Source organism: Anabas testudineus, chromosome 1, assembly GCF_900324465.2.
Source record: "Anabas testudineus chromosome 1, fAnaTes1.2, whole genome shotgun sequence".
Taxonomy (NCBI): Eukaryota; Metazoa; Chordata; class Actinopteri; order Anabantiformes; family Anabantidae; genus Anabas; species Anabas testudineus.
In genome coordinates this window covers 663,132-681,571 of record NC_046610.1, presented here as the reverse complement: position 1 = coordinate 681,571, position 18,440 = coordinate 663,132, and the positions used below count along the sequence as shown (strand labels likewise).

The following is an 18,440-nucleotide window of genomic DNA, read 5'->3' as shown; positions in this document are numbered from 1 at the left end:
TGGAAGATATGGAACTATGAGGTCTTTAAGATAAGATGGAGCCTGATTATTAAGGGATTTATAAGTTAGGAGAAGAATTTTAAATTCAATTCTGGATTTAACAGGGAGCCAATGGACAGAAGCTAACGTAGGAGAAATATGATCTCTCTTGCTAATTCCAGTCAGAACTCTGGCTGCAGCATTTTGGATTAACTGGAGGCTCTTTAATGAGTTATTGGGACAAACTATTAATAATGAATTACAATAGTCCAGTCTGGAAGTAACAAATGCATGGACTAGTTTTTCAGCATCACTTTGGGACAGGATGCTCCTAATTTTAACTTTAATGTTTCTTAGGTGAAAAAAGGCAGTTCTAGAGATTTCTTTTATGTATGAAGTGAAGGAGATATCCTGATCAAAGATAACTCCGAGATTTCTTACAGTATTACTTGAGGCCAATATTAAGTCATCAATGGTGAGAATGTGTTTAGACATAGTGTCTCTGAGATTTTTAGGCCCAAACAGTATAACCTCTGTCTTGTCTGGATTTAGGAGAAGGAAATTGGAGGACATCCAGGTCTTTATGTCTTTTAAGCAACTTGAAGTTTGACTAATTGATTAGTTTCTCCTGGTTTCATAGATAAGTATAGCTGGGTATCATCTGCATAACAATGGAAATTTATAGAGTGTTTCCTAATAATATTGCCTAAATGGGACATATATAAAGTGAAAAGAATCGGTCCAAGCACAGATCCCTGTGGAACTCCATAGCTGACTTTGCTGTGCATGGAAAACTCATCATTAACGTGTACAAACTGAAATCTATCCGATAGATACGATTTAAACCACTCTAGTGCTGTTCCTTTGATTCCAATGACATGTTCCAGGCTGTGTAATAAAATGTTGTGATCTATAGTGTTGAATGCAGCACTAAGATCTAACAAGACGAGTATAGAGAGTAGTCCATTGTCTGATGCCAGTAGAAGATCATTAGTGACCTTTACCAGTGCTGTTTCTGTGCTATGATGTACTCTAAATCCTGACTGGAAATCTTCATACAAGTTATTGCTATGCAGGTGGTCGTACAATTACTTAGAAACTATCTTTTCAAGGATTTTAGAGATAAAGGGCAGATTGGATAGTGGTCTATAATTCGCTAAGACCCCTGAGTCCAGAGTAGGCTTTTTGAGTAGGGGCTTGACTACAGCAACCTTAAAAGCCTGTGGTACGTAGCCTATTTGTAAAGACAGATTGATCTGATCTAACATGGACGTGCTGATCAAAGGTAAGACATCCTTGAGGAGTCTAGTCGGGATGGGATCTAAGAGACATGTTGATGGTTTAGAGGAATTAATTACTGAAATTAATTCAGAATGATCTACGGGGAGGAAGCAGTCTAAGTACGAGCGTGGATCTAGAGTTGTTGTACAATCCATGCTATATGCAGGGATGATCTGATCAATTTTTTCTCTAATAGTTATGATTTTATTTGTAAAGAAATTCATGAAGTCATTGCTGCTGAGAGTTGAGGGAAAACTAGGCTCAACTGAGCTATGACTCTTTGTCAGCCTGGCTACAGTGCTGAAAAGAAACCTAGGGTTGTTCTTATTTGCCTCTATTAATGAGGAGTAATATGAAGTTCTAGCTTTACGGAGGGCTTTTTTATATATTATTAAACTATCTTTCCAGGCAATATTCATCTAAATTGGTGGAACGCCACCTCCTTTCAAACTTACGTGATTTCTGCTTTAAGCTACGGATTTGTGAATTGTACCATGGAACTAACTTCCTCTGACTCACTAACTTCTTTTTCAGAGGAGCAACAGTATCAAGTATTGTTCCAAGTGAAGCACCAGTACTATTAACAAGATAGTTCACTTGTGCTGGAGTAACATTGAAATAACTGCCTTCCTCTGTGTTGGTACATGGCTCTGAAATAAAAGATGGAATCAGTTCCTTAAATTTGTCAACATCATTTTCACATAAACATCTACTGTAGTGAATCTTATCTGTAGGTTTAGTAAAGTCTGGTACTGTAAATTCAAATGTAATTAAGAAATGGTCAGATAAAAGAGGGTTTTGGGGAAAAACTATTTACTGATCAACTTCCACACCGTATGTCAGAATAAGATCAACGGTGTGGTTAAAACAGTGAGTGGGTTTATTTACATTTAGAGTCTAATAGTGAATTAAAGTCAGTGTTGAGGCAGTTATCATCAACATCTACATGGATATTAAAGTCACCCACTATAATGACTTTATCTGCACTAAGAACTAAATCAGATAGAAACTCTGAGAATTCAGTTAAAAACTCAGAGTAAGGGACAGGAGGACGGTACACAATAACAAACAGGACTGGTTTTGGATTTTTCCAGTTAGGATCAGAGAGGCTAAGAGTGAGGCTCTCAAATGAATTCAAACTATGTTTAGGTCTAGGGTTGATTAATAAACTTGAGTGGAAGATTGCTGCTACTCCTCCACCCCGACCTGTGTTTCTAGGAACATGATAATTAACATGACTTGAGGGGGTCGACTCATTCAGAGAGACCTTTCTGCACACTCACACGTTCTCTGCTCAGTTTGAATTTAGTTTCAGCCGTTTTCTTTCAGTGGACCTTAAGCTGAAGGAAGGAAGATCTCTGACCTAGTTTCTCCTGCTGCTGAACACAGTGCTCACTTCATCACGACCGGGTTCCTGCAGAGCTTTACAAACACTGATTTCAGTGAAGTAGTAAAATAGGGTGTTGGACGTATTGTTTATTTTATTATTTAGCAACAACTGGCTGTTGTAAATTAAATTAAATTTAAATGCACCTCAAGAATGAGTTGGAATGAACCCATGTGTTCTGGTTCTAGACCAATGAAAGGAAACCAGATGAGATGACGGCAGAAAGCTGCAACATAACTAGAAAGAAGAGCTGAACAACCCCAAAGAGCTGGGAAATGAACACCAAGTAAAGGAACGTCTGTCAGTCTGCATGTTTGCCTGCGTAAGAAGTCGGGGCCCAGAATCCTTCAGTCAGTAAATTATTAACCGAGTCATTATCCAACCGTTTGATGCTGCAGACGAGCGGGTCGACACAACATGAATGTCTTAAAACTTTTATAGTTTTGGAGTCGATGTTGGACAAAACATCATGATGTCCAAACATCCACACATCTATAAATGAGAATAAAATGTTTTATAGACAATCGACCAAAGTAACCAAATCAAATTCTTATCATTGTAAACTGTTTTGAAAAGAGTGAAGTTCTACTTTGTCATGTATTAAATATCTTACAGTATTTTTAAAGTTGAACAAAGATTTAAAACTCATTCAGTAAAGTTAGTTTAATACTGAACTCACTGTGACAATAATCAGGTTTTTTAGTGACACAAATGGAACCTAGTCCAACATCTGGAGGGAAACCCTTTAAAGGAGTGTCGATAGCTTTAGAGTTTTTAAAAATTTGGTGAAACGAATTGGATCAAAGTGAGGTGATGATATAGAAGAGGTGTGACGGAGGACGGTTCAGGAACCGGTTTGGGTCCATGTTTGTTGAATGAGGATCAACAAGACCAGGTTGTGGCTGGCTGGAGAAAAGCAGTGACATGAGAACACGGGTGAAGGAGGGAGGAAACAGGAAACGCAGTGTTGACACTGTTCCCGCTCATCACTTCAGGTTCACCGGCTGAACTACACCCGCTCCACCAGCAGAGGCCTCTGATGGCTCCTGGTCATGAAACCAGAACCCAGAACCAGGTTCAGTTTCCAGAAACCCATCAGTACCCGTCAGGGTTCGGCAGGTCCATCCAGTCACCTCACCTTCCTGCTGCTGTAGGATGGAGGCTGGGGGAGTCCAGGGGAGGAGGTCATCCTGGGTCCGTGTGTGATCTGTGGGAACAGGGTCGCTTATTTTATTCTATTAAAACAGTTTTTGATTCAGTAAATCAGACACATTACATTTGATCATTCTTCCGGGTTTTCCTCTGAACCTGACTTCCGCTTCCCATATTCAACATGCTTTTATTTTGAAGAGTCTTCCCGGACTCTTGACTCCGGTTCTCCGTTGTCGGACCTCCTCCGTCTCCTCCTCCTTTGTGACTGTGGACTTCAGTGAAGCAGAAAACAGCCCTCGGAGTAACGGCTCGGTTCTCCTCCGTGGACCGGGCTTCACACGGTGAGTGTCGAGGGTTAATGATTCTGTCCCGGTAAAGTTCACAAGCACGGAGGCTTGTTTCTGTAGAAATGTCCCGGGACTTCCACGGGGGCTCTAGTCCCCGTCTAGGTGACGGGGAGGTCCCGGAGGAGGATCTGGAAGCAGCAGGACCTCCTGTTCTCCTCTCAGTTTGTAAGTGATGTTTGATCAGTCAGCTGTTCTAAAGGTCAGTTAGTCTCAGTCCTCCACTGGATCTCTCAGGATCTGTTCAGTTCATGTCCAGACCTTCAGGTTTCAGCTAAAGTGAAACGGCCAAAGTTTCCTTTTTATTGACCAGTAAAATAATCAAAAGTCAAAACCGTTTCATTATTTATATTTTCAGCTTCAGTCACGTTTTTCTGAAAGTGAAGTGGAAAATTCAGCCGTGTTTTGAGTTGAGTCTGGTGGAGTTGGTGAACAGCAGCTGGGCTCAAAGGTCAGCGTCAGACAATCAGCACCACTCTTTGTGGTGTTGACCCGCCTGTAGGAACCTGGGTACACGTCAGTAATCAGATTACTGAGGCTCCACCCTCTTCTCTGTCTGCTTTGTCCTGCACACATGAACCTGTAAACCTGGTTCCACATAACCCGACACACAGGACAGTGATGACTCACACCTTTGTTTGATTCCTTTATGATGGAGAACACTCTGGGCCTGTGGGGTGGAACCACCTGAACCACAGCTGATCCAGAGTCAGTTCTGATCCCAGCATCGTTAAGATCAAGTTGCTGACACGGCCGCTTCTCCCTCTCTCTCTGTTCCTTTGTCTCTCGCCCATCACCTTCTGAGGGTCGGAGCAGATGGGGGCCGATCATGGAGGGAGGGGGGGGGTGTGCTGGTCCATTCAGTGTCTGTCGGCTCGTATCCTTATCTTCAGCTGATCCCGGACATAAATCAGACGTCAGATATTTTCATGTAAATGTGGAAATGATCAGAAAGTCTGAAGACGGAAGAAGAAATAATTCTGAATCATCCAAAAAGGCTGACATGATTTTTGATTCTCTCTCCTCATAGATTCATGTTGACTCACAGAGTTAAGATGAAACGGAACGAGGAGGATTCGGAGGGGGACCAGAGTCCCGTGGCAGTCTGTGGTACATGGCCGGTGGTCCTCAACATGTCCCTGATGAAGCTGTACAGTCCGCAGACGACTCTCCATCTCACCCTGCAGCACCGAGTCCTCATCAGCAACATTATCCGCAGCATCCACAGTGACTTCCCCCAGGAAGGAGACGTTGGTGCTCTGCTCTTCTCTGCTGCACCTCCTCCTTGTGCATCTTCTCATCATCACCATCAGCCCCAGACTCCCGCCTGACTCCCGCTTCCTTACTGGAGGAGGACTGTTCCATGCTGCCCTCACCCAAAGACAGCATTTCCTCGAGGCCGGAGGAGGACCAGGACTCCAGCTCCTTCCCTCCTTCCTGGGCCATGTCCTCTTCACAGACACTGATACGTCCATGTACGACCTCAACCACTGCTCTCCCCCGCCTGGAGCACCTCCTTCCAAAATGGCCCTGGTCAGGGTGGATGACCTTGTCCGGTCCAGATACGGTGCAGCAGGAGGTCAAAACCAGCCTTTTAAAATGGACCTGGCTGAGCTGGACCATTTCAAGGAGGTGCTGGTGGGGAGCTGAGAGGAGACACACGTCACACTGGTTCTGAAGAACGTGTGCAGGAAAGTCCCGTCTTCCACCGCTGGCCAGGAAAAGTAAGACACTCAATCTCCAGACTACTGTCTGTGCACGTCTCTGGAAACGAGGATTAAAAGATTTCTTTTCCTCATAAAAATGAGAAAAGAACAACATCAGTAACCTTGAGCTGTGGATCATGAAGCAGAAGAACTCTGAAGGAAGTTCTTATGTCTGAGCTTCATTCTGTAATGTTAAGTAGTAGAGTTTTTTTTACTTGTCGTAGCTTCTTGTGTTGCACAGGAAACGGCAGCGGGGTCTGGGAGTACTCTGAGAATAAAGTTGAAATAAAGTTGAAATAAAGTTTCTTATTTTTGTAATGTTGCATTAAAAAAAGCTGTCGTACCCGTCGGAGACGGTTCTGGTTATTTCTGATATGCTGATAGAGGAGGATGGCTAACCTAGCTAGCTAACCGAGTTTTAAAGGAGCACTCATCTGAACATAATGAAATCAAGTCCGTGACAGTAACCGAGCAGGGGGTGAAGGAAACAACGAAAAGAAGTGAAAAGAAGCAGAACGTACTTTTCTCTTAAATTATTTTAATTTCTTGTGTACACTAAAAGTAAAATTTACACACTTATAGTCTCAAAAGAACCCGGGCATGCACGATAACCTTTTGACAGGCTCTTCAAGTGATTCAGTTTTTTTCCATAGGAATTTTCCCGTACATTTTACAGTCCATAGTTTAACTGTACACAGTCTAAAGCCACAGTGAACTATGATTACATCCATTTCATCTTTACAATGTGCAAAATCCTCCTGGGAGACCGGGCTGACAGTAGTATGAGCAAAAAAAGGAACCAAAAAAAAAAACATTGCAAGAAATGAGAATAAGAGCTGTAACAACAAAAAGCACTTCATGTCAGGATCAGTGAACAAAACCCAACACATGGGAGCAGAAATTGGTCCCTTAATTCCCTTGTGAAGTGAGTCGGCCATCACTGCTGAGAAACGTTCAGAGTTCCAGTGGTTTTAACTGTTCATACCCCCCCAAAAAAGAAAACCACACATCAGCAGGAACATCTGTATGTTTGTAAGTGTTTCAACATGGAATAAAGACAAAGTGACGGAGAAAGCATCAACTCAGCAGATTTACCAGAGTTTGGTCGGTGGAACGTTTCCCAAACTAAAGAATAAAAACATAACAGTCCAGACACAGAGATGCAGGATGTGCTGCACGTGTCCAACGTGTGGGGGTCGGACAGCGTGTGTTAAAAAGCTACATCAAATTCCCATAAAGAAAAAGCTCATCGAGATGCTGAGTGTTAAAGAAAAGCAGGTTAAAAAGGCTGAAACTAAAGACTTAAACGTTCTCAAACGTTCAGCTGGATTTTGCAGGCAGTGTGGTTTCAAGTCGATAAATATATATATGTACTTTATATATAAATGTTTTATTTATATATTCCACTTCAGTTTGATTCAAAGAGCTTCAGTGTTTCCTTCACAGACATGAACCCACCAGAGACGTAAAATCATCCTCAGAATTGTAAAAAGAAAGAAAGGAACAGAAACATGAAATCCCTGAATATGTACACAATGATCCTTATAGATATGAACAGCACACGTCTAAACCTCCTCTAGAAGTTATTCATTTCATCTATTCTGTTAACGTGCAGGCCGTCAGCTGAGCACTCGCCCTGTCCGAGCCGTTTCCTCTAATGATAAATGCTTTGCTTTATTTTGAAAAATTATAAGAAGCAAAACAAAAGTGTGAGTTTGAACATTTTAACTAAACTGGAGCAAGAAAGAAAAGAAACAAGAATCTGATAAAAAGACAGAGGAGGGCGTGGTTTCATTAGCATGTGGGGTGTTGGGGGTGTGGACTCAGTCTGTTGTGGCCTGGGAGCCGAGCGGCGTCAGTGTGGTGGGAAACATCAGCACCTTAGCCTGCATGAAGGAAAGATCTGGTAGACCTGCGATGACCCGGGCCGCCTCTTCACTCAGATTCTCATCTTTCTTCGGCTTCCTGTCAAAATGAATAAAGAGATGTTGCATTAAGATGCTGATTACGTCATGTCCAACATTTGGTTCTTGTCTAGTCTCAGTTGGGTCACCAATGAATTTAGATGCTGAAACACTGAAACAGACATTGTGCCAGGAAATTCTATTCTCAGTATGCCTGACGCTGGATTCCTGGACTGGGACCCCTCACCTGGTGGAGGTGCTGGTCTTCTCCATGGTGGACATCAGGCGGGCGAAAGCATCGGCCACCCGGCTTCCAGAGCTGCTGGGGTCCAGCTTGGCTGTCGTCAGCTCGTACAGTTCAGGGTCCACACCTGAAATGGAGACAAAGAAAAGTCAGGTTCACTCTGAGCAGTTTTTCAGTTCAGGAAAAGAAAATAGGTTCTTTAGAAGTGAAGTACTGAACCTGATCATCTATAGAAGAGTTAAATGAAAAAGTCTTTTTTCTTTAAAAGTCGTCAGTAGACCAGATAAACGCCCACTTATCTGCATTTTTCCACACGTGAACAAACACTGCACACACTGAAACACGTCTCAGACTACGTTACGTCTGATCCACTGAACTGTGACAGTGTGAGTGAAGCTCTGTGAACTGAACCTGAATTGTATCCAGGACTCACTCATTCTTCCAGTCATCAACTGTCTGACTTATGACAGAGAAGCAGAGATGGATGTTAGTTTAAAGACAAAGAAGAGGAGGAGGCCGTGAGCAGCTGCTGACCTGGGATGGAGGGTGAGCTGGTGGAGCCTGAATCCTCCACAGGACCAAAGAAATCCAAGTTTAACAGAGACGAGCCTCCGCTCGCTGCACAGCCAGGGGGCGGTCGAGGTTAACAACCACAGACAGACACAGAGAGAGAGAGAAACCAGACACATGCAGCAGTGAGTCGAGTCGAATAAATAAGAAGTGTTAGACTGGTTTGTTTCTACGACTTCATGCAGAGCAGAGGTGCTGAAAGAGACTCAGACCTGAAGGACAAATCCACCGTCTGTCTTCTGCAGCACAGAAACATATTCATAACTTTGAAGAAACATATTCTTGGTTCAGATGCTTTAAAGTACATTTTATTGAAGGTTAAGTCTCAAACAGCTGAAAGTCAGCAGCTCTGCTCGACTGTATTTAATAAATCCCACAGAGAACATGTGATCTCATGACATGTGACCTGATTAAACAATAATAATAATTTAACTTGTTCCGTGTCTTCTGCAAAATGTCCATCACATGTTATCAGGGGAACGTCCACAAGCTACAACTATTTAGAAAAAAATGACCGAAAAGAGAAAAGCAGAGAATTAGCGTGAAATGTTTGTATCAAATCACTTTAATCAGTTCATTTTCAGGGTCAGAGGGAGTTTCACTCATCAGAAGAATCTACAGACTTCCAGGAAACACAACAAGGGTTAGAGGAGTGTGAGAAAAGGAAGAGGAGAGCAGGCAGGGAGGACTCAGGGCAGCGAGGGGGGGCTGGTTCACCTACCGTCCAGAGGGTTGGTAAGGCCACTGCTGCTCCAGTCGAACTGGACAGGTGGGAGCGCCTCCTGCTGGAGGAACGAGACGAGGAGACGTCAGTTTAAACTCGCAGGCTAAACTGAGTCCACGTGTTTGTGAAGTGATTTTAAGATTGACGTCATCAGCAGAAGCCGGTGGAGTTGGGTAAATTAGAATTACCACCACCTTTAAACACCAGTTGACTCTCACCTGGACTGTGTCTGCTGGGCAGGAGCTGTTCTCCGAAGCCACTGGAGGCACCTGGGCTATCGAAGCAATCATCTCCGCTGCAGAAACGGGCTTCACGGGCTCTTTGGTTGGTTCCAGCATCCCCTGCAAACAGACAGAGGAAAACTCACTGTTGGCGACTTGCAGATTCGTAGCGATGCTTCACTGTTGTACGTGATCAGCCGGAACTGAATAAAGGTTTGCTGACTGACGACTCACCAGGCCGGCGGCGTACATGGGCACAATGACCGGCTGCTTCTTCTGTCCTGTGAACAGCTGCACACATTGAAGCAGCAGGTTAGAAAGGTCAAAGTCGTCACACTGAGTGCTGCTGCAAAGTTCATGGACGCTAAACAGATGGTTTCTGAAAATCATTTTTGTTGCTGGAGGATCTAATGGCTGTCGGCACAGATTAATACAAGTCACACATTATTTGATGGCTCATTAAATCACTTCTAAAAATACGCATTTGCAGGTCAGAAGGTTACTTAAATAGTTCCAAAGTTCAAATGGCCCATAATAACCTCTGAAGTTTTGGCTTATTCAGCTGGTGTTCTCTCTACGACGCAGTACAGGCACCAGATATCAACCCTACCGAGTCTTTCCTATTCATTCTGCTGTGTTTCTTATTCAAACTCTTTAAATGTATGCTTTCATATCCCATTATTATCCACTGTATCTCCACAGGTTTTCTTTCCTGTGGCCTCCTGCTGACTGGTTTGTTAAGTAAAAAGATACTGGAACATATCTGTGTTACTGAAGTTTGGCAGAGCCGAGACTCTTATCTCAAATCTAAGCAAGTGAGGTCCCACTTCTACTTTTTATTTGGAGCTCACTGAGCTCCGACCTGAATCAGGAATCATGAGTTCTGTTTTCCTCTTTAGGAAAAGCCAGGTATCATCTGTGGCTCAGCTCATGTTGTTGGAGCTAGAGGCTGCCAAAACTTCACTACTGCTGATGCTGATTTATTTGGTGACTGCAACAACCAGGATGAACTTACAATGTTCCGTGTGTCGATGCCCAGACAGCAGAGTAGTGCTTTGTTGCAGTAGGAGCCCCCCCACTGGTATCTGAGGCCCAGCGCTTCGTGGATGTCCTGAAGCTGTGTCCACACACCGCCATGTAAAGACCTGCACAACCCAATGAGCTCAGATAAGGACACAGCACAGGAAAAGCAGGAGGAAACAACTTGTACATACAACATGTAAACCACCCAACATGAGTTAGAACCTCAGGTCAACACAGGCTGTTCTGCAGCGTGTTACAGTGAAGGTGCACTGCTTGGCCTGAAATGACTTGTTTGAGATAAAATACACTGTTTTCACTGAGCAACAGCAGTAACAGTCTGAAGCTTTTGTTGACGTTTGAATTACAAAAAAGCTCGACTCTCCCAGTTTCAGTTATGATATTTAAACTGAGGAGGAGCACACTCACCGGCTGCACGTTGTGCTCTTCTCCTCCAATTCCAACTGCGGTTTCTCCTCTGGGGGCTCCAGCAGGACCTGCAGAGACCCCACCTCATCCTCAACCAGAGGGACAGTGGTCTGAGGGAAGCTGACCTGGAAGAGCTTCTCCAGACGGCTCGACAGCAACACCTGCAGAGAGAGCACAGCATTCTGCTTCGTCACCTGTTGCAGCAGCAGGTGAGCCCTCAGGATTGTTGTAGGTGTAAGTTAAGTTGTGAGTAAAGTGGCTTCTCACAAACAGCCTCATCTTTGTTGATCATTTTACTGTCTACGCTGAATGCAGTATTTAATTTGATATGCATTTGTAAAATAGCTTCAGGTTATTAACCTGTTAAACCCGATCGCCCCCGGTATCGGGAGGAGCTACGCTTCCAGCAACAAAGACCATTTAAAATCCTATTAAACATGCAGCAACCTAGACATGTAGCATACCCACGTTAAGCTAAGAAGCTCAACTATAAGCCCAAAACAACAATTTCTACCTAAAAAAATAAAAATAAAAATAAAAAAACAACACAATTTCAACACCAAGCGAGTAAATTGGTAAGCAAAAAAAAACAAAACAAAACAAAAAAAACACACTAATGCGACATGCCAAATGCAAAATGGCACTAGCAGTTGTGCAAGTGCAAGGTACCAGTACAAATGGCAGATCATATGACAGCCGAGGCTTTTAAGTCGCTTTCACACCTTAATTCGTTTGCTTTGGTCAGAATCAGTTGATGACTTTGTAACATTGGAGCAGTTTCTCTTCGGTTCGGTTTCGTTTCACACTGAGTAAAATCCAAACGAACCAGAACACGTAACTGCAAACTACGTGAGAACGTCCTTAACGCTTATTGGTCAGATTGTTTCTGCCGCGGAAAATAAAAAGTAAATACAGGAAGAAGAAGAAGTGTTGTTCTACTGTACGTTTGTGTGACAGGAGAGAGATGAGTTCACTATGAATGTTAACACAGGTTGGTCCTTGATCCTGTTGATTGTTTATTACGTTACATCAGACCTGATCTCTGTGAGACACTTCACCTCCTCACGTCTCCACGTTTGTCCTCCATTAATCAGACAGCATGTTTTTGGCGGACAAACAAAAAAAAAGGAAAATCTACAAACTACCCAAAGTCCTCAAATCATGAGATTCATAGCGTTTGGTCCCGTTTTGGTTCGGTACGCGTTCTCACCAGGAGGACCGCACCAGAGTTCGCTAGATGATGCGGTTCGAGACCACCTCATTTTATGGGTCTCGGTGCGGTTGTTTTGGTGCAAACTTGTGTGCGATTACCGTGTTCACACCGGACAAAACGAACCGCACTAAGAAGGAAAACAAACTTGAGTCTGATTTAATCGAACTAAATCTTGTAGGTGTGAAAGCAACCTAAATGTTTTTTGTTGCCGGAAGCGCAGCTTCCCCGATACGGGGGGCGAGCGGGTTTAACAGTTTAAGACTACGTTCAGATCACAGACCTCGCTGCTCAGATGGGCTGTTTGTGTGCTGGTGGTTCATGTTTGTAAGTGACCTTTAATCAGGGTGACACACATGCACAGATAAAACTGAAATAAAAGCCAAAGAACAACAACAATAATACAATCTGTGTGACACTGAAATCAATTTGCTCAGAAACTGTTGGTTATATGTTATTTCCAGTTTGGTTTCAATCAAAGCTTCACTGCCTCCACTGACCTGCTCTCCTCCATGTTCACAAGCTGTGAGGAACCGACACAGGTGGTACATTAACAAAACCACAGATAACATGAAGCAAATGCAGAACTACATATGAAAGTGGACCACATGTTTTATGAAGAGACCTGATGGAGTTTGTGAATGCAGCTGAAGTTCCTGTCGTGGCAAAGATGCTTTTTTCTTGATCAATATAACAGCAATAAAGAAAACTGGAGAGCAGGATCTACTGGACCACAAGGACAAAAAACCTCTAGATCACCTGTTGTGATTCTACCGTGAATTTTTACCTGAACGTGTTATAACAGCTTGAATTTCTTTTTTATGTTCACAACCACCACAGTCTCTTTAAACATGTCTCAGACTGTCTAAACCCAGTTTCCTGGTGGTTGACATACTGGTTACAGATGAAAGCTGTGAATGAATCCCACACTGAGCTGCAGCTGCTACAAGTCAGTGTGTTAATCAGAGAGGAATGCGCTTTGGGTGAAACACCTGAACAGGTGACATTCCTGGGGGCGGAGCCGGCAGGGGTTTCTTTACGCTCTGAATAAACATCAGTGTTCCTCAGTGTATCACTGTTCCTCCACATATACAGTGGCAACGAAAAAGTATGTGTATTAAATTTCATGGTATTTTGGCACATTCTATTTGTTGATACTTGACAAGATCAGATCACATTTTATTATAAATTAATAAATACCTTACACATACTTTTTCTTGCCACTGTAGCTAGACTGGCAGCAGTGTTTCTTCCTCTTCAGTTTATCATTGGTTATTTTTTTTAATACAAGATGTTTTTTCAGCTGAACATGAACAAATGAAACTGATGAAGAAGTTTTAATTTCAAAATAACTTCCTCTTTTGGTATGTGGACAGCAGGGGCTTTTACTTGTGTTTCAACTGGTTTTACACATATTGTCACAGTAAATACTGTCAGTTGATTTTTTTATACAAACAATGATCTTTAGTAATATTAAAATTATAAAAGATTCCATGTTTGTAAACAGGTTCTTAGATTTCTGCCTCTCCATTAAATCCACCCTTAAATACCCTGGAAAATTAACAAGTAAACATGAAACTCGTGTGTAAAATCTTAAAATTTCATTTTACTGGTTTTTTATACCTCAGTAAATTAAATTCTATATCCTGCCCCCCATCCCAAGGCCTTGGCTCTACCTCAATGATATCGGACACCACCACACCCTGTTCGGTGTCTTTTGACCTCTGAAATTTAAGCCCGCTTGTTTTTATTAAGTAACTCCCAGAAAAAGTGATCTGGACACAGAAACAACTCATTCTACCAACCTTTTACTTTATTTAGATGATCTGACCCATGCACATTTTATATTTAGGTTCAGTGTTATAGTTACATCAACTGAGTTAACTAAATTAACAATAATGTGGGTTTATGGATGTTTCTAGTCTATTACCAGTTTTATTTCCCCACAGTGCTTACCGTGTGACTGTCTGTCCTGCTGGCTTCTTCGCTAACTGCAGGAGCTTCACTTTCATGCCACTCCTCCTCCTCCTCCTCCTCCCCCCCGCTGTCTGCAGGAGGAGCAATATTCGGTTCAATGCTGAATGCCGCCCAGGACTCCCCCTCCGTCTGCTGCTGCTGCTCCCCAAAGGCGTTCCATCCCACATCTGCCGCCCCACCTGCATCTTCAAAAGCAGAGCTGAAGTTCCCAAAACTGTCGCTGACGGGGAACTCCGCTAACTTGCCTCCATCCTCGCCTTCATTCCCACTACTGCAAAACCTGGGGCAGTTAAAGTTGCCAAAATCATCCTCCTCTGCATTTTTAGTGTCCTGTGCAGGAGCAGAGCTTTGCAACCTGCTCTCTAACCTGAACTCCAGCTGCTCAAAATCAGCAAAGCCCTGACCGCCAAATGATCCGGCATCGCCAAAGTCACCAAAGTCCTCGTCATCTTCCACCAGCTGGCTGTGGTCGGCTGGTGTGGCCGTCTCCCCCTGGAGGGGCGGAGACGGCGCAGAGCCTGTCGTGCTGATGTCGCCGTACTCCTCCAGAGCATCTGTGGACAGTGGCCGGCCAAACGAGGTCTCAGTCTCTGTTTCAGTCTCATTCTCAGAGCCTTTCTCGTCCAACTGTCCTACTTCACTGTCTGTGACAGCGTCAGGTGAGAGCTTGTTTTCGACACAACCAGCTACGTCTTTGGAATCGTCCTTGTTGGCTACACCCAGCCCGTTTAGCGTGAGAGGTTTGTTAGTGCTACCTGCCTCTGAGACGGAGAGCTCCTGTGCAAAGGCTACGTCCCTTTGTTTAGAGTCTATGCAAGAGCCCTGGTCCGTGTTGCACGAGTCGACTGGGACCTCAGATGGAACAGATATAGACTCAGAGCCAGATGTGTTTGGTCCAGTTCTGTTTATGTCCCTGACATCATCCTCCAAAGTTGTTCCCTGCTCTGTGTTACAGTGCTCGTCATGGCAGGAAACCTCTGCCAGACAGCTACTCTCTGTGGGATTGTCCAGGTCCTTATTTGTCTGACATAGGTGTCCTTCAGCATTGGAAAAAGCAGCAAAGTCTGCAAAATCATCCTCTGTGGGTTTTCCTTTTATATGAGAATGGACAGAATTCTGCAAGAAAGGGCTTCCCTGAATGTCAAAGGTTGCAAACCCATTTGTTAGCACCTTTGTGTCCCCACCATTACAATTAGTGGGCTCACTGCCAGTTGTATCGCTCACTGAGAAATCCAGGGAGCTGGAAAGGACCTTTTTCATTTCAGTTCTATCTGAGGGTCCGCTGCACAAGTGTCCATTTGCCATGGATAGTTCATTATTAGGGCTGTGGGTGCCGTTAGAGGAGCTGTGGCTGAACCCTATTACCCCCCTGTTGTTAATAAGCTCAGGCGGGGAGGTGGCGGTCAAAGCTTGAGTCTGGTTGAAAGTGGTCGGGGTGTCGAATTCTGTGATACTGATGCTGTTTGGGACGCCAGAGAAGGTGCCGAAGTCTCCAAACTCATCGTCGTCTTCCTCTGCACCCTCCTCCATCGGTGGCGGAGAGGAGGAGTACATGCGGATCACGTCTGGCTCCATGATTCTTAGACAATCAACGAATCCTCCTGGTTACACCTAAGAAAGCGACAAGACACAGCATCAGAAACAAACGATCTGTCACAAGAGAGAAAATAATGAGTCAGGTCTCATCAACACAAGAAGTAAATAAGTGCAGCTCAATGTGCAGAGCTCAACGTGTGGTTTGAGGCAAAGCACAAATTGAATTGCTGAAGCTCTCATCGAGGACAGACTGGTGTCAACTTGACAGTAATAAAGAAGTAATGAGAATCCACTGCGGTGATATATCACATTAAGACAGAGCTGTAATAAACCACACACACAGTGTGCAGCTTCTGACGGCAAAAGCTCCACTTAAAAACTCTTCAATTCATGTGATGTTTACACAAGAAAACAACCTGAGGCTAACGGGTGGTGAAGAAACACAACCTGTTGATGCAGTGTCTAAAAAACTTCTTTAGCTCACTCGCAACACTTCCTTGTAAAATCTCGTGAATATGTCTTTGTCAACATTTTCCTTCTGCAAAATTACTGGATAAGCTGCAAACGCCTGATATTTGTTTGTGTGCGCTCTGTGCTGTGCATCTTAATTTGACTGTTTTAAATCATGACACGTGGTGGTCATGTTAGAATCACAGCAGCAACAAGTTTTTGAGGCTAAGATCCCCAGCAACAAAAACTAATAGCTTTTAGCCTTAGAATGCAGGTTTTTAAAGTTTGTTTTTTCCTGTAATTGACACAGCTCTCTGTAGCTCCATATAGCTTCATGGGAATCCTGTGGGGACACGTTTATATCTCTTGTAGCAATGCAACAAAATTAACTTTTGTAAAATGGTGAAATTGACTTCAAGAAAATTAACCAAACAACAACAGTTTAAAAGGATAAAATTGAAGGACAGAGCCTGTTGTAAAGTTTATAAAATCTGTTGAGGAAAATGTGCAATTTCAAGCTATATATATATTTCAAATGTACAATCAGACCAGTTATTTCAGGAACCTTTCTACTACATTAGTAAGGCTTTGTGTTGTAGAACTATGTCTACTCTCAATCGTCTAGATATCCTGACTGCCACACTGCATTACTTCAGCGTTACTCTCCATCACTTTATTTATCATTTCTCTCCATATCACAAAGTCTTTGCTAACAAGTAGGACTAATCGTCAGTTAAAAATCTAACTGTATAACCTCACTGTCGCACTCTGTCTGGCTCCCGCGTCTCTCAAGTAAAAGAGACAGATCTCAATAAGACAACTTTTATATAAATTTACAACAAAGTCAAACGTTTGTGGTATTAAGGTGACGATAAGATGAAAGGCACAACCTTGACTAAAGGAGGAAACTCAGTTTGCTCCCAACCACCAACCAGGAGCAGTGGGTGGCGTCTATACAACGTGTATTTGCTTTGCTGGCCTTCTCTCTACCTGGGAGCAGGTAGTTTCCACTCAGGTACTGCTGACCCGGATTAAAGTCGTGCTAGTCCAGTAAGACAGGTCTTCGAGGAAGGAACATATGAGTTTAGCTTGTCATCATTTTGTTCCCCTTCGATGGCCCTCATTAGAGCAGTGACTGTGTCTGCTGGACTCAGTGAAACTGTAATTTGACACGAAGTGACTGTGGACAAAAAGCAGCTGTTTGAACCTGCGCTTTAACATCAAGAAGCTAATTTATTATTAACAGAACCAACATGTTACCCATTAACACCAACTGTCACTTTCACGACAAGATTAGACCCTTGTGACGGCAGCAGTTAATTTGATAAACTACCTGGATTTATCCAGGTTTCGCACATTTCTTTCACCTGTCTGACGTTAGTAGATAAGCGAAGCTAGGAGGCTAATGTGGCTGAGCCGTTAAGCATCGGTGGATAGCATTAGCTCAGAAGAAATGCTGAGCTAAAAGCTGTTTAGAGTAAGGAAGTTGAAACAGTAGCTATAATCTGGTATGAAACCAACAAATAGGTTGACAATAACCAGAAGGCAGCTAATAAAACGTATCAGTGATCGAGACACTTTGCTGAGATGCGGTGTAACGTTGACTGTAGAAAGTAGCTAGCTTAGCTTAGCTTCCATAGCTGTGTAAAACCCTAGACAAGTTAGCCGATGTTAGCTGCTGACATCTTAATAGTTTGTTACCGCTTTGACGTGGTCACTTGTGCCGTTAAACAACAACAGCACACGGTCATCCAAGTTAGATAGAACTAAGTTACAGCATCAGGTGTACGTGACTGAGAAGTCAGCTACCCGAGCTAACTGCGCAGCTAGCTAACACCAACAACATCTCCCTGAACAACCAGCTAGCCTTAGCCTTAGCCTTAGCTTTAGCCTTAGCTTTAGCCTTAGCTTCAGCTCGTCACCCTCCGACTCGGTTTGACAGCAGCTGCCTCTGAGTTACCGAAACAAACCGTTAAGCTCACCGTCGGGTGCTGTCCGCTGATGTCCATGATACGGTTAAACAGAGTGCGGGCCACAGGGTGTCAGACAGAGTCCACCGGGCGGCGCAGGACGGCACAAAGTGGAGGTTGAGTCAGCCCCGGCTGCTGCTGTTACCCTGCCCCAATATCACCCAGCATGCACCGCTGTGGCAGGTCGGTTTCCATGAACAGGTAGCGACGGAGAGTAACGGAGTACTTTACTCAAGTACTAAAGTACAGGTTTGATGTGCTTCTACCTGTTTCTATTTCAGAGAAAGCGTTTCTTCACTTTATTATTGAGGACAGATATCATATTTTACATTTAGC

At 43.6% G+C, this 18,440-nt stretch overlaps 1 protein-coding gene across 5 annotated transcripts; it reads right to left on the bottom strand.

The window, feature by feature from the left end:
* Positions 1-7,654: 7,654 nt before the first annotated feature.
* aftpha (aftiphilin a) lies at positions 7,655-18,261 on the bottom strand. 5 transcript variants are annotated; one of them, XM_026359334.1, is made up of 10 exons: positions 18,117-18,261; positions 14,128-15,759; positions 10,962-11,122; positions 10,528-10,657; positions 9,747-9,803; positions 9,510-9,632; positions 9,289-9,352; positions 8,532-8,615; positions 8,001-8,124; positions 7,655-7,814 (listed from the first exon to the last, which is right to left on the bottom strand). In XM_026359334.1, the coding sequence occupies exons 2-10, from the start codon at positions 15,721-15,723 to the stop codon at positions 7,673-7,675; spliced, it is 2,481 nt and encodes an 826-aa protein (XP_026215119.1). In that variant the 5' UTR covers positions 15,724-15,759; positions 18,117-18,261; the 3' UTR covers positions 7,655-7,672. The 5 variants fall into 5 exon arrangements, with proteins under 5 accessions (XP_026215119.1, XP_026215120.1, XP_026215121.1 ...); XM_026359335.1 differs by having other exon boundaries at positions 9,289-9,349; XM_026359336.1 differs by lacking the exon at positions 8,532-8,615.
* Positions 18,262-18,440: the final 179 nt, after the last annotated feature.